We start from the raw sequence: 24583 nt of genomic DNA, 5'->3' as shown, positions 1-24583 counted from the left end.
ATTTGAAAAGAGAATACAGAAGCTTTCATAAATAATATTTTAAAGACCACATTTTTACAGTCTAACAATCAAGTGAAATGTACCAACAATACAAAAAGAGTTTGATTAAGCAGAGCAAAGCAATATGGCCATCAGTTTTTTTCCCACAGAGTTCTCCAACAATGATAAATAAAAAATTCCTTAAAAGATGCAACAAAGATGAATTTGTTCAGTGATACCTTACTCATTGTGAAGTGATGAGAATAGAGCGAGAAACCCATTAGAATTCAACTAATTTTGTCTTGAAATTAAATAAGTATAATTATTTAATAAACATGAAAGTAGGCAGCTTGATCATCCAGAACCAGCTAAGGGGCTTAGTGAATACAGTGTTGGATGAGGAGTCAGGAATATCTGAATTCAAATCACATCTTAGACACTTATTAGCTGTGTAACCCTGTATAAGTCATTTAACTATCTGCCTGGGTTTCTTCATGAAATGAGCTAGAGAAGGAAATGGCAAACTATTTTGGGGACTTTGCTAAGAAAACTCCAAATGAGGTCATAAAGAGTCAGACTTAACTCACCAACAAAACCAAAACATAAAACTACTACTTCACAAAGCAAATGGAGAACCATGACACACCCAAATAATTTATGCAATTCATAATCATACAAGACTTTTAAACAAAGTCAAAATGATATGCTAAATTCTTACATTAAATGTACTTTTCAGAGAAAAAGAGAGCTGATAATCCTTCAGAGAAAAAGAGAGCTGATAATCCTATCTTCTGAATTAAATATTATTGACTTGATAACATTAAATTTCATTCTCACATTTAATTCACCTAACAAAACTTAACAATTTGTACTAAACATCTTATTTAAAAGCTATAGAGGGTAAAAACTATTAAGAGAAATGCAAATTAGCAAGAATATATCTCAAGAAATCTTCTAATCTTATAAAGCTTCAAGATTTTACAACAAATCTTACAGATTTTGTACTAAGTTTTACTTGACTTCAGCAGAAATCACAAACATTTATTTTGAAAAAGAGTTCTTTCTGCTAACAATGAAAAAGTTAAATGTGCACTTACAAAAAGAAATCCAGTAATTTGTATTTACTTTTCTTTGCATCCAAAAATGAAATTATTTTTATGTATCTATAAAAAATTACTACTGATGCAAGAAAAAAAATGCTTTCTAAACATTTTATTTGAATTAAGTTTAAAAAAATTAAAATATATAAAAATATATTTAAATTTATATGTACATTATATGTAATATACAAGTATTTAAATATAAAAATACATATCTATAAATAAATCTATGCATATAAATGTATATCTATATACGTAAATACATATGCAAACACATGGATATACATATATGGTTATAAATTTAAACAGAAAACTAGGTTTATCAACACAGAAAAAATATAAATGTCTTCAGATACATAAACACTGACGTTTCTTTGAAATACACAGGATTTTTAATAGAAATTAAATATTACCTCAGTTTTAAGAGCACCAAACTCAAACTTCTTGGTTTACTAGAGGCCCTCCTATACTATTAAACACTAAGCAGAAATTTGTACTTCAGCCCAGTGAGCAATAAGTCAATATCTTTGCCAACTGAAAATTTTAGCAATCAGGAACAATGAAAACTGGTATATACATAAGGAGATCCATTTACATTTCTGTAGCACGAGTAACAAAATAATGACAAAATAAAATCAAAAGAGAAGCTGAAAATGTGGACAAAAACCAACTAAACAAAAAAGAGATAGTACTTGAACTTGAAGAAATAAATTTATTTACTTTAAATGGAACTCAATAAAAAGAAATCCTAAAATACAAGTAATTTCATGTATAAAAACAGCTATGACTGAAATGTAAACGTCTATATATTAAAGAATATTTTACTTTATTAAACTCTATATCTCATATATTTCCTAGAATTATAATATTCAATACAATAGGTTAAATAATATTACACCATCTGCCCTGCTAATATGGAGAGATAGAAATCTTACACTTCTATTTAGTGAACTTCTCACATATAATTTAGTGAATCTGAAAATTATTTTGAATGAGTCTATCTACTCATTTGAAAAACTAGAATATTATCATTTAGTAGAATCTTAAAATATTAAAATCCCCAAAAGGTACTTCTCATATTTTATTCTCATAACAACTTATAATTTTACAGAGGAGGAAACTGAGGTTAAGAGCGACTTGCATATAGGATTGCATAGCCATGTAACCTTAAGTGTGAACTGGGTCTTTAATTCTAGGTCCAGACTGCTATACACTGTCAGCTAGCTATTATTTTACAAAATACAAAATTATTTTTAACATATCTTACAAAAGTTAAGGGGAAAAATGAAACAGAGCTAGATTCTCATAGAGTTTTCAAAGTTTCTATGTTTAAAAAATCAAGAAAGATAAAACTGGTGCCTCCTCAAGGCACTGCAGTGATCCTATACAAAAAGAGTAAAAGCTCTAACATGAATGAAACAAATAATCTACAAAAGCTTTGAATAAAGACATAGCAATAAACAACAGTATCTCATTAGGCAATCACCCAAGAGGTGATGGCGTTACTGTCAGCTACAACAACTCATAAAAGATGCCTAAAGCAAAAAGGAATTGCAATCAGCATGGATGGAAGGAATACTTGAAAAACAAAATCAGATATGTAGTTGACAAATATAATCAATTCAGTTGTTTAAACTGAAAAGTTAATAGTGTTATGAATAATGTAAAACAAAGAGAAAATGTGTTTTGTCTGTCTCTGAAGTATACATCTCAAGCCCACCAACATAATTGGTTCTATAAAAATATGGCTAAGAAAAATGTAAAAAAGGAGTTATTGCCAAAAAAGGCAATGTCATAAATGGAAAATTGGCGAGAAATTTATGAAGGGCTGGTATAAATCAAAGGAGAACTACAAGAGTTATCCTAGAATAAATCTCAGGAAAAAAAAGAATATATTCTGTCACAGAACTGAAGCAGTATAAAACAAAGAAGAGGACTAGGAATGCTAAACCAGTGCCCAATAATGGATTTATTGTGACACCAAATGATTTCAGTTATAAGACTACAGTTACAACATATTAACAATGATATTTGCAAAACTGAATTGATCAAAATAATTTTATTCTGGGCAAATCTTGTATGAGATTTTCCATAAGGGATTTATTATTCTAGCTATGTTTCTATATAGCCAATATAAAAATTTTCTATTTCTTGAGATTAGCATAAACTGATGGAAAGGGGTTAGGAACCAAATAACTGTGCTAAAAGAAAAAGAAAGAAGCATGAAAGATAATGCAACAAAAATGGATAAATTACATATTATAAATCCAGAACTGACTTTATAAAATAGTCAAGGTACTAAAATCATAGCATAAGGGCTAGAAGAGAATGATATATCTTTGCTGAAATGTGATAGTGATAGTGAATGAAATTAAATGAAAGAAAATAAGACAATTGTTTTGTAGAAAACATTAATTAAAAAGCAATAATCACCTAATTATCCTACATTTAACAAAGAAACAGACCTCTGACAACCACTGAAAGAAAATTCAAGGAACAGAAAAGATAAGGAATAAAATGGAGAACATTAAATTCTTATAAATACATTATCATAACTATTCATAATAAATTTTAGCTGATTAAAAGTACTCTAACAGAAGATGACCTAAAAGGAAAAAAGTGGAACAGGTATGAATTATACTAATATGGAAATGTTTTAAAAGTTAATTAGAAAGGGAAGGAAAAAAAGAACTAAAGCAGGATAAAAGCATCAAGGTAGAAAAAAATATATAAAATTAGCAACATTCAAAAATTAGAGAAGCATATACTAAAGAGAAAGGTGCTATAGAGAAATATTCAGCTCCTACTTCAAATCTATCATATATATATATATATATATATAATTTTTAAACATAGAAACTTTAAAAGCTATATGAGAATCTATGTTAAAAAATAATTTTGTATTTTGTGAAATAATAGCTACCTAACAGTGTACAGAGCTCTAGACCTGGAATTATATATAAATAATATATATATATATATATATATATATATATACACAAAATGATAGATTTGCAATAGGAGCTGAAAAAATACATGTGTGTGTGTGTGTGTGTGTGTGTGTGTGTGTGTGAGATACACACACACACACAAAAAAAAACTCAATTTTTTTTTTTGGTTTTTTAATAACTACATTTAAGAGTTCTTGTAGGTATTAAAATAGTCCATCCCTTCTAACCATATCCCCTTTGGAAAAAGTCATGCTCTTAAGGCATCTAATTCTTCACTACCAACCCAGGATTGCAACCTCAGTCATCCAATCGTGTCAAGTCTTAAGATTCTGCCTCTACAATATTTCTTACAGCTACTTCATTCTTAATAGATATATAGCACAACACTCTAGTTCAAACTCTGATTGATTGCCCTGATCCAGAAAGAGTGTCAGCTTTCTGAGAACAGGAATTATTTCATTTTTTGTCTTTGTATCCTTGGTACTCTAGCAAGCCTTTAATAAATGCTTGTTAATGAACTCACTCATTTCCCATAATTGTTAATGGCCTCCTCTACTGAGAAATTAACTTCCATATAGTTTTATTTAATTTTCTATGTACAAGTTATTTCCTTCATATAAAACATGTTCTTTGAAAAATGAGGGCTATGTAATATTGGTATATGCATCCCCCCAGCACTTAGCATAGCCCCTAACACCTGCTAGATGCTTAATAAATGTTTGTTAAATAAATAAATACTGTTTTGTTGAATACACACACATAGTACTGGTTCACAAGAGATTCTCAACCATTCAATAAAATAAAGAAATAATTCACTTTACCTTATGACTGTTCTTAAACTGTATACAAGTATAATTATATTTTAAAAGTCAAAGAAAATGTCATTTAAAGGGAAAGTATGGCGAAACCTTTAATAATTTTTAAAATTAAATTGCAATAATATTAAACTATTTTTTAAAATTGGGTTAGTGTAGAAGAGGATGTTTTAAAATTAATTCAATGAATACCTCATTTCCCTACTCATCAATGAGTTAACAATGAATTTATAATGATATTTAAGTCTTTGTTAGAGGAGACTTGTACAAAATAAATACATTAAATTAGTTTTAAAGGGTTTTCTTTTCTTATACATAAAGTTGCTAAATAAAATGGTAAAGAAATATTAATAAAAACAAAGATGATTATGCATACATACCACTAAATCTTGATCTTGAAGTAAATTACAAATTGCCTCATATAACATGGGTCTCATGTCAGACTTGAATTTCACAGAAACCCACTGTCCAATTAGCCAAATTACTCTGCGTCGCAATGGTTTATACCTAAAAAATGAGGCCAACAATTTTAGTTAAGAAAACTTATCATGGCATTTTTTTAAAACTTGTTTTGTTTTTACATATCATTATTATTTACAGATTAATATAAATTTATGTGAGTGACCTCTCCTGGAAGTGCATGCAACATTAACATTTCACATCTATGGTACAATACCATTACTTTATGTTTAAAAGACACCTATTTTTTCTACCTCTCACTGCCAACTTCACTAGGGAAAAAATTTTCTAATAACGAAAAGGCATAATCAAGAAAAACAAATTGTACCAATGGCTGTATGTACACACACACACACACACACACACACACACACACACACAAATCCGTTCCAGAAGATCCTTCAGACATATTACTAAAGGAGCTGTCCTTGTTCTTAAAATAAGACAACAAATTTCAGTAAACAAGACTAATCTTTATCTAAGCACGCATTAGTTTTATGACTACAAGCAAATAATTTTATTAGTCTAGGCCTTAGTTTCCCTCTCTCAGAAAGAAGAAAATTAGGATTATCCCTTAGAGATTTGTTTCAATTCTAATATTCTATGTTTTACTGATTCTTAAATGATGTATGAAAATTTAGATTTTTAAAAATTATTTGTTTCATGCTTTCTTTGGTCAAAAGTCACAATCTTGGAAACACGAGACCGGAATTCAGATATTGCCTATGTCCCATATGAGCTGTGTAATCTTTAGTATCTTATCTAACATCTCTTCAGTCTTCTTTATATGCCCCCCCCCCCCCCACAAAAAAAGTCTAACTTACAATTAGAGAAAAATATCTGATAAAAATCAAAGATATACATATAAATGAGTTATTATTACTGTTGTCTTATAGTGTAAATAGTGATTTCCTATCAATAGGTGATAATTTCATATCCCATTTTAAAGTTACACATACTGACTGATATGACATTTATGCATGTATATAATTATATAGAAAATCTTCTGGAAAAGACACTTACCTATCATGACTAACTCTTAATTCTGGCAGCAACTGATTTTTAAACCATTGATCAAAATCCACACTATCAAATAATTCATAAGCAGCCAATCCAACTGCATTATAAACTACAAAGAAGAAAATCAGAAGTTTTAATTTCGTATTTTAACAAAGCTTAACTTACTGATTACTATTATCAAATAAGATTCTTCCACAGGAAAATCATTATAAGGAATAGTCAATAAAATATAAATAAGGGAAAAATAAGACACCAGAAGATCCCTCATCACTTATATATTAGTTAACTAATTGCCAATTGTTTCTCTCACACAAGAGAATACTGTATAAAACTGCCTAATTATTGAAGAGTGAGAATTAAATATTACTAATGTGTAATTACTCTCAAAAAATAGAAAAATTATTTAACATGAAAAACAAGATAATTTCATTAAAGTAACTTCTTTGAAAAAAAATTAAATCAAATTTCTTTAATGCCTTCAAAGAGGACTTAATAGAAAACATTTTTTCCTCATAACAAGATTTGTTACCTTTCTGAAAGAACTAAAAAGAACAAATGTCACTAAATACATCAAGTTTAACATACCAGCATCTTTAATCAGTATTCCATTGGTATTTTCCACATTGGTTGGCCCTAAAATAAATAAAGGGAAATAAATTAATTATTTAATAAAAATAATTTCAATTTGCATTAACTGGTACTATATGGGGGAAGGGAAGGAAGGGTTAGATAATAGACTGGAAAGGAAAACAATTGATCTTTATCTTTATTCTGCATCATTTTCTTATGATCTTAGAATTAATTATCTTTATCTTGTAATACTTAATTCATGGTTCTGTCTTTGAACTTGGCTCGAATTCAAGTGACCTCTAATGAGTTAATTTAAAAATCCAGCTCTTCTAATCACTGATTATTCCTGCTTTAAGGAATTTAAGCTAACCTCGAGGATTCATTTGAATACACAGAAGAAGAGTCTAGATCTTTATCATCAAGTTATTCTTCAAGGATGTCTAAATTGCTTGTACATAAAGTCTGGACCACAATGAGCATTTCTTAATCTCAGGAGAGAAGAAGGGTTGTTGGCCCTCATTACCAAACTTCTAATCAATCATGCTGTTCACTGCGACTCAGCTCTATAACCAATCATGTTGCCCACAACCTTATGGTGTCATCTGTCCTTTGTTCTGTATTCCCAAAAGCTACAAAAGGGGAATTGTCTATCTGCTCAGAATTTTTGGCATCAATGGAAGCTATCCATTACCCTTTTATTGACAAGCAGCATACCCCTACTACCTGTTACCTTGCTCAGAGAATTACCTCAACTTAACTTTTTGTTAAATATCATCTATAACAACTAATGGAGAACAGGTATGAATATGGAAAATTCAAAAAAAAAAGGGTATTTTATAGGGTATTTTAAAATTTACAATTGAATATGGGAATATATTTTAGAACTATACTTGAAACCAAATAATGAAGTCATACTATGAAGGGCCTAAGTTTTGTACAGCTTCTATTTTGCTACTTGGATTAATTAATGCAAGCTAATCTATACCAGACTGAAACATCGCAGTGATAGTCATTAAGTATTTATGAAGCACTTACTAGATACTGTGCTAAGGACTGGAAATTGAAAGAAAGGCAAAAAGAAAATGCAGTCCCTGCCTTCAAGAAGCTAGTGAATAAAACTACATATAAGAAAATAATTACAAATACACGGTAAAGACAAAAGAAAAAAAAAACAAGCAGGGTAAGGAAGTGATAGGGAGATGAGAAAAAGAAAAGGGGAGGAAAAGAATTCCTACAAAAGGTGGGATTTGAGCTGAATCTTGAAGAAAGCCAGGAAAGCTAGGAGGTAGCAAAAAGGAAAAAGCATTGCAGATATGAGAAGACAGCCAATGAAAAAGGAATGGAGCTGGACAATTGAGTGCAGGATTATAGTGACAGCAAGAAGGCCAGTGCTGCTGGATCAAATATTATGTAAAGGAGTAAATGCCAGACAGAATTTTCAGTTTAATCCTTAAGATAATAGTGAGCAATTGAAATTTAATGTGTGGGGATGGAGGAAAGAAGAGCACACCATGTTTGAATTATTATCATACTTTAGGAAAATCACTTAGTTTGCTGAACGGAAGATAGATTTGAATGGGAAGAACCTTGAGGCAAACAAAACGAATTAGAAGAGCGTTAACAATAGTCCTAGTCATGAAGTGATCAGGGTCTGCACCATCACGAGTAGAAAGATGGGGACTTATATATGAGATGTGAAAGCAGAAATCACAAAATCTGGAAACAGTATGTGATGTGACATAGAGAAAATCACATAAGGTGCTTGTTTAGATCTTTCTCGGAATGGTGTAACATGGGATTATTTCTGTAATAAATAGAGAATGGACTACTACCTCCAAAGTAAAATGAGCATCAGAAACATGAACTAGTTAATGTTTATAAAGTAAACTATACATTAGTTTACACACACAAAGGGAATTCTTTTTAAAGAAACCTTTCCAGAATCATCACATATTAAAGGATGTTTTGACAAAAATGCTTATTACAGCATATTATTAGTCTTTGTAGTCCTGTAGAAAAAAAGGCCACTGGAGCAGCAAGATGGTGCAGTGGATAGAGCGACAGCCCTAAAATCAGGAAGATATGAGGACAAATCCAGCTTCAGACACTTAACAATTTCTAGCTGTGTGATTCTGGACAAGTCACTTAACCCCAACTGCCTCACCCAGAAAAAAAAAAAAAAGCCCACCTACAATGGAAAATAATAAAAATTTTAAACATTCAATATTAAAAAATAATTTAAATAAAAAACAGCAATGCTATGATAAGTATACATAGAAGGGACATTGTTTCTTGAAGTTAGAAAAAGGAAAATAAAAATTTGACACTTTGTGTAGAAGAGATTTGCCAACTAGATGACAAAACTAAAGTGGACACTAATAAATTTATTAACATATTTATACATACATGTATATACTTTACATGTAACATATGTTACTATATATATAATAATAATATAATAAAAATCAGGCAAAGAAAGCCCAACAAAAACTATTTTTTCAATTATACAATTCCCTCCATATTGATTTATACTATCCAAACAACCTTCAGCTCTAAATATTTTTATTGAATATAATAAGACAGTTTTTCTAGGTTCTGCCCATGCCGCTCAAAAAAGCCTGGACTATAAAACCTGAAAAAAAAAAAAAAAAAAACATTTGAAAATGTGATATGCCTATCGATACATAACAACCAATAACAAAGAAATTAAATAGAAGTTAGTCTAAAGTTTCAAAGAGATTCCCTAATGAACTATAAAATCTACATAAGGAATAAATTGAAATAGTGTGTGATGTGAAGAAAGCTGAAATAAATAAAGCAAAATAACTTATCAAGTCCTTTACATCAGGAACATGTAGAAGAAAGCATCCATTTTACATCAGTAAGTCTTAAAAATTTTAATTAAAAAAAAATTTTCACAACACAAAAATCACAATGACCTCATGCAGAGGATTAAGATGATCTGAAAATGTAAAATAATATAAAAATCTTACCTTGCAATGTCTGTACCATTTCTAAAAGTATAGGTGTAAGAGTCTGATTATATTCATGGAATATGTCTATAAACAGCACTTCAGTGCAAGGCTGGAAGAGGAAAAAAAACAAAGCAAAAACAATTCTTAATAATTAATTAATTCTTAATAATCATAAAACTATATTGATAAATATTCATCTAAAGCAAACAAAATTGATATTTTTAAAAATTAAATGATTTAAAAATTCATTATAGATTCCATGGATATGATTCAAATCATTTTAATTTAAAGCTACAATATCACAAATTACTAATACAGAGCAAGGAAAAAACACACTTTTTAAAATTTAAAATAAGAGAATAAAAATATTGATGATACATCATATTGTTTTGAGATTTATGAAAGCACTTTCCTCACAACAATTTTATAGGTAGTAACACTATTATCATACACAATTTTGACCGATGAAAAAATTGAAGCTCAAAAGGATGCATTTGTCCATGTCAGACTCCTATTAAGTATCAGGGACAAGCCACAAATCCCAATTCTCTACTGAGTCCAAATTGATGTTTTTCTTCTTAAAATACATATCAACTTAGGATAAATAATGCAAGTAAAAATCACTCCAATACTATGTGGCTTATTCCTGAGAGGTCCTTATCTTTTTTAAAAAATATGACCAATGCAGATTGACATGGAATTATTATTTCCTTTGTCTAGAAAATAAACCTCAATCTAAAATAGTAACTTTTTGGTGGCCAAGTCATCTTGTAACATCTTCCTTATTTCTATTATAGTGAAGTTGATTTTTGGAACCCAAGTGTAGTACTTACATTTTTATCCTATTAAAATCTATCTTTATTTAATCTAGACTGTTGAGATTTTTATTAGGATTCTATCACCTAATGCGTGTAGTAATCCTCACATCTTTGTGACATCTGCAAATGTGACAAATATGCAAAACTAAACTACCTTAATTTTTTTTAAGTAGTATATTACATTTCAATAAGATTACAGTACAGTCACATTTTTCTCATTTTTAAAATTTAAAATATTAAGAGAACTATATACATAAAGCACTTCATTAACATAACATTTTTAGGTAAAATGACTAGTTATAGAAAGAACTGGGGGAAAATGCTATAAAAATAAACATTCACATAACTACAAAGTTGTACAAGATACAATACTGTCAACAATAATATTTTCATCCTAGAAAATCAATGTTCTACGTTTTCCTTCTCAATCACTAAATAGATTACTGATGAAAGACACACTGATACATGGTTAGTAGAATGAATTAGTCATAGGAAATCCTTATATTTTAATCTAATAGGTAAATGGAAAATATGATATATATTCATAAGAAGCTTTCTATCTGCAGTAGGCAATTATCTAATGAATGAAATTATAAAAGATCGGAAAATTTCAGAGATGAGCTACTACCTAAAATAAAATCATTTATTACTTGGTATAAATAAAGACTTCATTCCAAAAATGCTATTAAAACAACTTGTTTATCTTTCATTGGCAGTTCAAACTAAGCCAAGAAATAATTTAATAGGCAAAGTTTCTATTAAGTGCAAAGCAAGAGCATTGTCTCTGTCTATACAGAAGTTATAGGCTAGTAATAAGACAAACACAAAGAACTATAGTACAAAGTATTTCTAGAGTTCAACATCATTATTCCCTCTTAAAACCTAGAAAATGAATAGTATTTTTCTATTAGTTAATTCATCACTTACCCTTAAACTATATTTCCAAGAATCTCCTCCTGTCTCTTCCACAGCTGTGATAAAATAACATATTATACATGACTTTGTCCAGTTATAGCAAAAAGTATATTAATATGTTGCAAAAGTAAGCCCTTTAGAGTAATTTCCTTAAAAATACAAATGCTAAAATTCATTAGCAATATTGAATATAAATCTATAGAACAGTTAATGTTAGCTATGTTTTTTTTTTTTGAAAGAAAAAAGACAAGACTCATGGTATTCACAGTTCTAATAGCAACTTAGTATTAGTTACATACAAAAATTCCTAACATAAAGTAGTTCTAAAATTGCTTGTCATAACTACATAAAGCTGAATCAACTTCACCTCTACAATGCTGGGGATCCCTAAAATTTTGTTAATATAGCTAGAATACTCCAGAGCACAAAAACAATTTGTTCATACTTTCCTGTATTTCCAATTTACTAAATATATGTATACTATTCAAAATGATTCAGTAGTTTCACAAATTCATAAATCTACTTTTGATATTAAAATATTGCCCTTCTAACAGATGAAATCTTTTTCATCAAAAAAAAAAAAAAGGTTTATTTATTTAATTGAATGGGCAAAATGCCTTGGGAAATGCTTGATGATAGAATATAGACTACTTCAGAAATCATGGTGCATATTTGTATATGAATACATAAGTAAAATGTGATTTAATCAACTTAGGTAATATTCTTCCCCTATAAAGATGGGAGGTATTGAAGAAGCTGAAAAGCAATCTATAGAACACAGAAGTCAAGCAACGCCAACATCAAGAGCCCAAAACAGGACTCCAAGTTCATTCTGTCATCTCACATTGCCTTTGCAATGCATTTTTAAACCTTAGGAAAATGAATTATCTATCCCTAGCCAATAAAGAAGCTCTTGATTACAAATTCTCAAACAAATATTAAGAGAACTTTTAAAAATCTTTAATATCTAATCCAGTTAATTCAATGTAAACCTAAAATATATGAAAAAACATACCCTATGATATTAGAATAGTGTAACACTCGGTATGATACTTATTCTTAAAAACTACTGGATCATTTTCAAATGTGATATTTTGTACTTTAAAAATTCTCTTTTTAAATGTATTTTGTTCCCATGACCAGTAAACAATATTCAATGAAATCATTTTTCAAGTGAAAGAAAAAAGTGAGCGAATCACGTAGTACTGATCTGACAAAAGTAACTTCTTGTAATAGAAATACCAGTAAAATCCATTCTGGCTTTTGTTTCTTAAATAACTTCAACACTTTGATGGCATTCTTGTGATCAAAAAATATGTCTGTCAATTTTTTGCTCTAAAACTAGAATAAGCAGTATTGAGAATTACAAACTAAAAACAAGTAGAAAGATGCTATAAAAAGACAACACATTCTAATCCTTCGCCAACAACAACAACAAAAAATATATATGTCAATGAAGGAAAAACATCAGTATTAAATCTTACTAAAGCCTTCTGGATCTTCTTCCCACATTGTCAGCTCTTCCTCTGTTAGCAGAAAATAATGAGTAACTAATCTTCTACATATCTCTGTCAAAGTTGGGTATGTGAAGAAAGACATCTTAATTTTATGTGCTTCAAGAGTTTCAGGACTGCTATCTGAAATAAATGAAATTAAAACACTGTCAGACATTTTATTAAAGCTAGTTTCAGATTTTGCAATATATTTGTTAGTTTTCCCTGTTTGCTTTCCATCTATTTTATTCTTTATTTTAAGGGAAGACTCAGGGAGGGAGAGAGGTAAGGAATTCCTTTGGAAATGAAAGTATTAAAACAAAAGGCATTTTTTAAAAAATTTTTTTAAAGATTCAAATGCTTTAGATGTTTTATCAATGACATAATATTGATGGGAGGAAAGTTTATCCTGCATTTTTAAAAATTCACAACTAATTTTCAGAGACTTATAAGCATTCATATAACTTTAACATACTAAGAAATCTAATATGCCTTTTAAAAACAAAAAAAAAATGAAAATCTCATATTATAAACTCTGATCAAAAGAAATATATTAAACTTCGTAAGTGGAGCAAGATTAGCTCCCTGTTTTATTGGGGCACTAAACAATAAGAATTTTTAAATCATCTCTGTAGTATTCAATCCTTAAAAATAATACATGAAGATTAACAAATAATACTAAAAGAAAGCTGATTTATTGAGCAATTTATATTATTTTAAATAATTGTATGTATCACAATTTGGAAGTTCTTACAAAATTTTTAAATTATTAAAGGAAAAAAGTTTAAAATGCAAATTAAGATATAATTTCGTACAAGTTCCAGGATGAAATAGAGATAATAATGAAGTTTTACCTTCAACATTTTTTGATGGCTTATAAGCATAATTTTTGACTATCATTTTAATTAGATTCATACACTGAACGATGAATCGCTCAAATGTGACTCCTTCGCCAACTTCTGTAAAAACATAGCTTACTGCAAACTCCAGTGATCGTTGAATGAGAGGAGTAAAAGAAAAAGGATGTTGGTCCAAGAAGTCTAAAAGCTTCCAAAACAAATTAAAACAAGATTAACAGTGTTTCAAAATTCAAAAAGAAACAATTATTCCAATATAATATACTATACAATAAATTAATTTTTTTAAGTGTAAATATAAAAGTGAATAACTTTTGTTTAATATAATAGTTCTTGCTAGGTCTCCCTTATTGTCATGCTACAAGCTCATGTCATAATATACAATATCATCACAAAAACATTATAGTACTTAAAAGTGTTCCACCATGAATCTTGACAATAAATTGTGCAAAAATGGTTAGTGATGTTAAACAATGATGTGAAAAATACTAAAAATTCATGAAATCAACAAGTGTGAATGTCACCTTAGCAAAAACAGTAAAAAGACAAAACATAGTACACTGAAATTGTAATTACTCAAATCCCAGCTCTAATCTCCCCAGCAAAAAAGAATATTTAAAAAAAACATTTTTATCATCTAATTTGTTGTCTTATTCTCTTATTTTAAAGGCAGTGCATTTTACTGCAAGTGAATCTACATTCAATCTTGTATATTCCTTTGTTTCTATCCTAACAAATATGTATAATCTGTACTAGATAAAATGAATAGACTTTCTTAAAGGTTCTTTAAAAAGAAATTTTAATTTATTGTCACTTTTAATTTTTTTTAAAAAAAAAGCAACTTCATAACAATATATGATGTCATGGCCAACACCTACATCCTATAAAAAATATTTAATTTTGTAATTTCAGACATTTAAAAACCTCTTTCTTGTACTAACCATTCTCTAAGATCCCATTCAATTATGACATTCATGACTCCCATGAGATTTTTAAGACAGAGAGATAAATAAGACTAATTGAATGTAATCACAATTTAATTCAATAAATATAGCTGTTCTCACTTTCCAAACTATAACATTAACAGTTATTATAGAACTTAAGATGGAGAAAAGTAGCTTGAAGATTTGCAACCTAAACTCAGGGACTCTTCCAGGAGAGCTGTATACTCACAAGTTGATCTTCCTGAGTTTAAATTATTTACTGGAAGCAACCATATACACAAAATTCCTCTTGTTTCACATGGGCCCTCCCTGGTCCACCATCACTCACACAACCTCTCCTCTTCTGAAGTTCACACCATTAAAATTAGTCACCCTCTACAATTCTTATGCAAAGACTGCCAGTTCTTCATGCTTTCTCAATCTCCTATCACTATGCCTTAGCTCTGGCCATCTCATCCTCAGAATATACTTTCTCCTTACCTTCACTTCTTAGTATTCTCTCTTCAAGACATAGTTCAAACATTGCTTTCTTCACATAGCATTTCTTGATTCCTCCCTTTCTAAATCTCATTCCTAATGCATCCCTATATCCCTCCTTTGTCCATGATTGAATTACCTTTTATTTATTTTATATTTTACTCTGTATAGGTTTCCATAATGACTCTCTTGATAGAATGTAAAACCCTTTGAGAGTAGGGGCTGTTTGAATTTTTTTCCCTTGTATCCCCAGCAACTAGAATAGCATTTAATATCTTGCTTGTTGGATATACACACACAGAATTCCAAAGCTCTTACTATCCACAACTATCACCAGCAAAATTGCAATACGTTTTTACATGGTGCTCTGTCTCTTCCTCTGTGCCTAATTTTTTTTTACCTTTCTCTTCCTCCCAACTGCCCCCCAACTCTACACTGCTAAGTAAACATTTGCTGATCAAAATGAAAAGCAGTTTTTCTGAGCACACTGGCTCACTGGTAACACTGTGTCTGCTTTACTGCATCAAGAATTATCACCTACACTTTCTTTTATCTTTAGTTTTCTGGTTATCAATAATAAGTAAGACAAACACATGGAAAGAGTCCACTTATCTAGTGAACAGTAACTTTGCATTCTGATGTAAAATCAGGCAAATTCTACTCCAAGCTGACATAAACACACAGCAATATATCATTACACAAATTCCAAATTTTTAGTCAGTAGTCTGTAATTAATAAATCTTTACTATTAAACACCTACTATGGGTTAGGTACTGTGTTAGGTGCTAAGGATAAAAGAGCTTAAGGATCTGCCAAAGATCTCACAATCTAGGGGGAGACACAATAAGCAATAAAATATGTACAAACAAGTTATATACAGGATAAGTAGGATATAATTAAGAGGGAAGGCACTAAAATTAATAGGAATTGGGAAAGACTCCCTGTGGAAGGTGGGAAACCAGGAAAGCCAGTAGGCAGTGATGAGTGGCAATCCAGGAATGAAGAACAGTCAGAAAAAATGTCCAGAGTTGAAAGATCTTGAATTGTGGATCAACAAGGAGACTAGAAAACAGACAGCTCCCATTACAGGCTCTTGCAAATGGTCCAAAAGTGAGGTAATGAGGACTTGCAATAGAAGTATAGCAGAGTCAAAGGAGCATGTGAGAAATGCTGAAAAGTTAAAATTGACACTCTTTGGCAAGATACAGGGGGGAAGGAGAAGAAAAATAGGGAAGAGTTACAAGCCTGAAAGACTAGAAGAATGGTGGTGCACTCAACAGTGATAGGGAAAGTAAAGTAAAAGGAAAGAGATTATAAGGAGAAAGATCATGAATTCCACTTTGGACATACTGAGTTTAAAATGTCTAAAAAGACAAAATACTAAAGATGCAAGACTGGAGGTCAGAAGGACAGGTAGATCTGAGTATCATCAGCATAGAGATGGTAATTAAATCCACAGGAGCTGATAGATCAACAAGTGGAGTACAGAGGAGGAAAAGAAGAGGGCCCACGACAGAACCCCATGGGACACCTACATATAGAGGACAAGATCTAGAGGAGGATCCAGTAAAAGAGACTGAGAAGAAGTCTCAGATATAGATAGCAGGAAAACCCAGAGAAGAAAGTATCAAAGAGAAGAGGTTAAGCAACAATGTCAATAGATACAGAGAGGACAAGAAAAATAAGAGTTGAGAAACGGCCATTAGACTTTATATTTAAGAGATAAATAACTCTGGGGGAAGCAGTTTCAAGTGGAATTATGAAATTGGAATCTGGATTGTAAAGGGTTAAAAAAAAAAAACAGAGGGGAGAAGCTGGAGTACCCATTGTAAACGTCCTTTTCAAGATGTTCAGTGCCAAAAAAAGAAGACAGACAGGATGATAGCGGGGATGGAAGGACAAAGAGAAGGTTTGTTTAGGAATGTTATTTGACAATAGACATGTTTGTTGGCAGAAAGCAAAAAAAGCAAACAGAGAAAGACTGAAGTGATAAGAGTAGGGGAAATGGGGCAATTTGTTAAAGAAGAAAGAAAAGAAAAGATTACTAGACCACGTAGAGAAATTCACTTTAGTAAGGAATAAGGCCACCTCCTCAGGTGAGATATAGGTAAAGAAGTCATTGACAGACAAGAGAAAGAAGGAATTGTCAACAAATGGTCTCAATTGTTTTTTTTAGTAAAATATGAAGCAAAGTTCTCAGTTGAGAGTATCAATAAAGGGAGAATCGTAGAAGGTTTGAAAAAGGATAAAAAGAACTATGAAAGAACTATCATGAAAAAGAAAGGTAAAAACGACTGCTTACCAACAATGAGGGTAAAGTTGAAAGCAAAATAAAACCAGTCAGAATGGTTACATGATTTTCTTCATAATCATTCAGCAGCACACAAACAGGAGTAAAGGTGGGAAATGATGGTAGGTAATCCAAAGCAGAGACTACGTGGAAATAATCAGCAAAGTGATAAAGGAGCTAAGGATTTAAGAGGAGAGAACACTGTTGAACTGAACTGGTCCAACAAAGGATCAAAAATGTAGAAAAGAAAAGAATGACTAGTCTAAGAAAATTTTTCTGGGAGAGAAACAAGAAGTCTAGAGTTTGGAGGTCCTAGTGAGAATCAAAAGTAAAATGTCAGAGGTGAAAAGTCAAGCGATTATGGTTGGATAAGGGGATTTCAAAATTCTTGAACATAAAGGTAGTACATTTGTGAGCAATGGCAAGATTGAGAGTATGATTCTTTCTGTATGTGACTGAAGTAGAATGGAGAAGTAACTAATAGGAAGTGAGTAAATAGGTTGAGAAATTAAGTAGGAAGGAATTTGAGGGACAGCAAGTATATATAATGAATTCCCCAAGTAGGTGGGCAGGAGTTGGGGAAGAGTGAAAATTTGATAGCTAAAGACTGAATTTGTTGAGGAAGGAAGAGGATTAGATTTAGAGACAATAGTTAATAGGTTTTCAATTGGGTGGTAATTATGAATAGTGCAACCCTCAAAGAAGGAAATCTGGTTGAGCAATAGAGTTGAACTTGGAAGCAGCAAATGAGAGCACCCATTTGGAGTAGTATTCCAAAGCCCTAAACTCAGGAACAAGTGAAGGTGCAGCTGGTAAGGGAAAGGATGTCCAAGGAAGTTGTTTTGTTGGGGAAAAGACAGGTTTCAATAATTAGTAGACGGAAGGAATGAGAAAGCAAAAGGTCTGAGACAAATGAGTTTATTGTCTAGGCATTCCATAAGTCATAGTGAAATGGTTGAGGGGATGAAAATGCAAAATTGGGTGGTAAGAGATGGAGAATGGGGTTTGGATAGTGAGCTACAAGAGTTTGATATCCCTGACACATAGAATACGACCAGGTATAAGAATATTCATCAGTGACTAGAAGGCACCACTAGTCTTCCCAAAGAAATATGTATATAAACCTGGAAGCTTAGATGAAAGGCAGATAATCCTGTTTTACTATTCAAATAAAACATAAAACTCTATTCCTTTTAGACTTTTCTGTTAATAATCTAAACATGCTGAAATTTCCTTACAAAAGAGGAAATATTTTAATTATTAAAATACTAATAGTCTATCTATATTATTCAGATGTAAATAATATGTGCATTTACTTAAAGTATATTGTGTTTTTCATAATCAAATGCCATTAAAAATTTTTTCCCCTCCACAAGTCAACTTACCACTTTAGTAAAAAGAATGATGGTCTTTTCCAGTCTGTCTCTACATACATTATCTGTGCCTATACTTCTACCTATTAAAAGATAATTGAAAATTCAGTATGTAGTGTCATATTCTCTAAAAACGGTGATTTTTTTTTTGGACAGAATACTTACTTCAAGAGTAACACTGTCATGCATATTTGTTTAGGGGTTAGACAAGAATGAACTCTTTAGTGTCCAATTATATAAGGACTCAAGTAAAAAATAGTAATATTAAACCTTATTATATTGCCAGAGTTATAACAGTGACAATAAATATAGAAAAACAAAATTGTTAGTAGGAAACAAGGAACCTAAATCCATGTTAAGGGAGAAAAAGGTTGCAACATAAGACACTAAGCACATAACATCACTTACTAAAGATTCCTACATAGACCAAAGTTGAAGAGAAAGCCCAGATTATATTTCTTGAACATTTTATGAAAATTACCTTCTAGATAATTTAAAATCAAGATTATAAGTAATAGTCATTTATCTAAGTAATAACAATAAAAAGGTAATAATTTTAAAAAACTAAACTGAAATGAACTACTAAAAATCTATATCAAGTGGCGTAAAATGTTTGCTTAATTAAACTGATTCTGATAACAGGATAAGACCAAGAAATGAAGTAGAACAGTCTTATGTAAGAAGTCAATCATGATGATAATTCCTTGAGCATCAGGTACCAAAACTATTCATTAAAAAATATTGCAATACAAAAGAGCAAATTGATACTGCCTTGTATAAATGTATGGAGGCAGCTATATAAGATGAATGAGTATATGAATTAAAATGTAGATGTCTCACATATCTCACACACTTTAGATAAGGGCTTCTTAATCTGGGGTCTGTGCAAAGTTTTTATTTTAATATTTATTAATAACTGTATTTCAATTTAATTGGTTTCCTTTGTAAACATGTATTTCATGCATTTCTAAAACATTTTGAAAAGAGTATAGTGAGTAGGCTTCAGTAAACGGCTAAAGGAGTTCAAGGGGGAAAAAAAAAAGATGAAAAACTCTGGGGCTTGATGCTTGACAAGATGGCTTCTGACTGGTTGTATTACTAAATATACTTATGCAGGTTAAACATGTGCTACTGCAGAATGACAGAGAAATTCAACCTAAGTCATGTACTTGTGTTCATTTTTATAATTACCAGCTAAAGCAGCAAGTTCTCATGCTTTCAGGTTCCTAGGCTCAATAAATCCTAGGTAGTCTCTCATATTCTAACATAATTAAGTAAAGTATTTAAGGAGAGCTTACTAACTAAACAGCACTCTGCTAGGTACTTTGATATATTTAAAAAAAAAAAGAAAGAAAGAAAAAAAAAAAAAAGATGAAGGCATGGTCCTGCCAAGAAGAAACTTCTAATTCAATAAAGATAAAACCATACCCAACAGTATAAGGAATATGAAACTGAAATGCTATATTGTGTGAAACTGCATTCAAGTGCTATATACTACAATTCAGCAGAGGAAAGAAAAGAAATTACTCAAAGAAGTTATAAAGGAGGAAACAGGACTTCAGTTGGTCCTTGAAGCACAAACAGGATTTTGGATAAGCAAAAGAGAAGGCATTCACTGAATGCTATGACAGGAATAAGAAAATAAATATACAGAGGCATTTTTGTGAGAGTATACACTATACCAGAGATCACATACTGGCAAATACTAAGAAATTTGGATAAATAGGTAGGTTGGAACTATAGTGTTTTTAAAAAAAACTTTAGAGTGGATATGATAAGTGTTTAAGAAACCATTCAAGGCTACTAGACAGGGAACAAGTAAAAAGTAATAACACAAAAAAGGCTATGTTGGACATATGAGAAAGAAAAAGATTATAATCAGGGAGGTGTAAATGATGCAGTAATCCAAGTATAATTTAACAAGGGCCTAGACTATGAGTGATGACAACAGAAATGGAAAAGAAGAGATGAATATAAAGATATTAAGGAAAGGTTTCTCTGTATCTGAATTCTAAATATGTATGTGGGCGGAAAATTTAGTTACTTAGTTCATCTGAAATTTGAAAATATAGGATAAGCCTCTCTATTGTATCCAGAGCATGTACAAATGTGTATTGAAAGAGAGAGAGAGAGAGAGAGAGAGAGAGAGAGAGAAGAAGGGAAGGAGGGAGGGAGAGAGAGAGTGTGTGTGAGTGAGTGTGTGTACATACTGGGCTCCAGATATGGGAACACTGCAAATTTTACTCCTCTTTATGTTTGTTTATGTATGGACACTTGAAGTACATAAATGTACAAAAAGTTCTTATTTTTTGTTAAACTGGCACTATGCAATTTGACCCCTAGAAGGTAGGCAAAAGAATCCTCCTGTCAACTATGGTTCTGGCAGGTTGCAGTAGGAGTACAAGCAAAAGGAGCAGTACTAACATGGCTCCTGCCAGGAATTCTCTGCTTTAGGCACTGCAGCCTCTTTGACTGTATGAACCCTAGGCATGAACTTGTTCAGTTTTGGAGAGTAGAGCCTCAGAGTGGGCAGGACCACACCAACTCTCCAAGGAAGGGAAATGTCTGCAAAACATCTACTTATAATAAGCAAAAACTGACCGAAAACTGAATATATATATATATATACATATCCACAAGCATACACATATACAGATATAAAAATATGGATATATCTATAACTATATAGATATTTTTGGAATCTTTGGGTTAATGAGGAACATGGCAAAAATTCATTATGCCAAGCTAGATACCCCCTCAGAAGAAGACCTCATTAAAGACAGCTCTTTAAATAAGAATTATCAAGAATACTTACTACATTCCAAAAATTGTTTTAGACGCTCAAAAATTCCATGTAGAAAACCCTAGAGAAAAAGAGAAACATTTAATGTAATACACACACACACAAACACACACACACACACACAGATATCTTTTCACTAAAAATTTTATCCAGTAATTTAATGTTGTAGTTTTTCAATTAGAGGGTATCCAGGTCTTCAGGGGAACAAGGAATAATTACTAATTATAAAGATCCATATTATATTAAAAAGTAAAACTAAGAAAAATCAAATAAAGATTAAAAAATATTGGATTCTACAGTTTTTTCCTTATCAAATAAATAAAAAAAATATATCAGCTCAATAAATCAAATCACTAAAGTTATAAAAAATATAAATCAGGTGAAAAGTTTATTAGGTAAGCATTAAGCACAATATTCTAAACATGTATATTACCAAAAAAAAATTTGTTTAAACATAATGCCCCCAAGAACCTATAATCTAATATAAATGTTAAAGTTAAAAACATGCATAAATTTAGAATAAATAAATGAACCTGAGTACTATACAGAGTAATAAAGAGATCTCCATGTACCTTTATCAAGGTGAGGAAAACACTATTCTCCTACCTAGAGCTAGGTTTTCTGTTAATTGAATAAGAGGCTGAAAATTAAGAGTGTGATAACCTGAAGTAAGGGGAAAAGAAGGAAGAAAGGGAAAAGCATTCTCATCATTAAAATAAGCTAGCAAAAAGAAAAGGAAAAAGGCACTAAATCAGTGAATAGACAATGAAAGGAAAAGAAGACCAGTAAAAATCAGATGTTGAGATAATCTAGTGAACAATTTTACATAACTGGTGTGAACTCTGCTCCTAACTAAGGAGTACACTCAAAGTCATGTGCCTACTGTTCACCAAGAAAATCAGCGTTTCCAGATATGCCCTTCCCTTTTAAGCCATCTTCAAAGCAAAAAAATTTTTAAAGGGAGTTTAAAAAACATGAGGAAAGAAAAATGATTTTCACACTTAATAATTATACACTAGAAACAACAACTGTTCTATGAGGAAATGACATAAACATCTAATCTTGCTTTATCACATTACTGACAAAGGATCTAATGTCCATTACAAAGAAATATAAAGTAACCAGACTTAATCAACTAAAATCACAAAAATAAAGCTTTCTGAAACACATGAGGAAGTACTTATTATAAATGGTGATCTAAAGTAGCCAATCACAATTGAATTTGATATTTAGCAACTCAACAAACACACATTAAACATCTCTTATGTTAAGCAATGAGATTTTTAAAAAAAAATTTTTAAAATACAAAAATACAAAAACAAAACTCAAAAAAATCGACCATCAAAGAGTTTATAAATCTAGATCATAAAATGGAGAATATACAAATCAGAACAAGATTAAATTCATAGAATTCAGTATAGCATCTAATTAGCATCTATTTGGGGACAATTAAACATCAGATAACACTGGAATTTGAGATAAACCCTGAAGGAAGATATAGGCAGAGACGTGAAAAGAATCTATTCCAGGGTATGAAGAGGAAAGAAAGGAAGATGAAATAATAAAAAGAAATTAGTATGTTTTATTCGGATATAAATTTCATGAAGGAAAATGTTATAAATCAAGGTTAAAAGCTAGACTAGGGCCAAGTTGTGAATGGTCCTGAATTGCATCATAATAGGAAGTCAAAGAAAATTTTTGATAATGGATGAAAAGAGTTGGAAAGGCAGATATGTAAACACTGGTATCTTTTTAATAACACTTTCTTTGCAAATCTTAGCCTAGAAATTTCTATTTCACTGATAAGAAATAAACTAAATTATACAACTGGATGTATGGTGGGTCCACTATTTGGTAATCCTGTAAGAAAGGAAATTAGGCTAATCTGGCTTAACTTGTTCTTAATGAAGCCACCCTAGTTGTTTTATAACCATTTCCCTATCTAAATGTTCACCAATCTCTTTAATGATCTGATCTAGAATTTTACCAAGAACTGAATGCAAGTAGAAATTTCCATGAATTGATGCAGAATGAAACAAAAAGAACCAAGAGAGCAAAAGGCACATTAAACACAATAATATAAAGGAAAACATTTAAAAGTATAACAATTTACATCAGTTAAAATGACCAATCTTGATCACAAAAGGTTCATAATATAGCAATTAGACTACTTCAATAGGAAAGAAACTTAATAAATGCATAATAAACAAAGGGACTAAACTCTGCTCTACATAAAAAAGTGCTGGACTTGAGGTGAAAAACAGACATATGCCATCAGACATTCTCAGTGTGTAAATCTGCTTTGATTGTACCTTTCTAAAATATTTGGGGATGAAGGAACACACACACACACACACACACACACTTTATACTACATATTTATAATATATAATTAATACTAATTTGCAGCATTTCATATATTATGGTTGGGTTGGTATAATATTTGTAGCAATACATTAAGTGACTACATTATTAACATTGATATATTACATATTAATATTATTAATTATAATTATTTACATGCACACATACACACATAGAGGTATGACCATATCTAATAGCATATTTTTTTGGTTTATAACTCTAGCCCAGCACCTCTCTATGCAGACTTGAAAGGTATATTTACATTTGTTATGTATTTATTATATTATACAAACATTATACATAGATATACACATATATGTACATGTATATTTAATCTACAAGTCCATTCAAGCACATGATTATAATGGGGAGAAGCACTA

General features: G+C 30.7%; 1 protein-coding gene across 6 annotated transcripts in view; it reads right to left on the bottom strand.

Moving 5' to 3' along the window:
• Positions 1-24583, bottom strand: part of IPO11 (importin 11) — a 191012-nt gene that overhangs the window by 130611 nt on the left and 35818 nt on the right. For all 6 annotated transcript variants that reach the window (XR_004233756.1, XM_003759391.4, XM_031965473.1 and 3 more), the window contains exons 8-16: positions 21852-21900; positions 19049-19119; positions 13950-14142; positions 13087-13239; positions 11615-11658; positions 9888-9978; positions 6910-6957; positions 6328-6433; positions 5226-5352 (exon numbers count right to left, since the gene is read on the bottom strand). Coding sequence is in view for 5 of the 6 variants with exons in the window: in XM_003759391.4 (XP_003759439.1) it covers positions 5226-5352; positions 6328-6433; positions 6910-6957; positions 9888-9978; positions 11615-11658; positions 13087-13239; positions 13950-14142; positions 19049-19119; positions 21852-21900 (882 nt within the window). In the remaining variant the exon portion in view is untranslated. The remainder of the gene's footprint in view (positions 1-5225; positions 5353-6327; positions 6434-6909; positions 6958-9887; positions 9979-11614; positions 11659-13086; positions 13240-13949; positions 14143-19048; positions 19120-21851; positions 21901-24583) is intronic.

Source organism: Sarcophilus harrisii, chromosome 1 (assembly GCF_902635505.1).
Source record: "Sarcophilus harrisii chromosome 1, mSarHar1.11, whole genome shotgun sequence".
Lineage (NCBI taxonomy): Eukaryota > Metazoa > Chordata > Mammalia > Dasyuromorphia > Dasyuridae > Sarcophilus > Sarcophilus harrisii.
The sequence above is the reverse complement of the archived record's forward strand: the minus strand, read 5'-3'. Positions and strand labels throughout refer to the sequence as shown.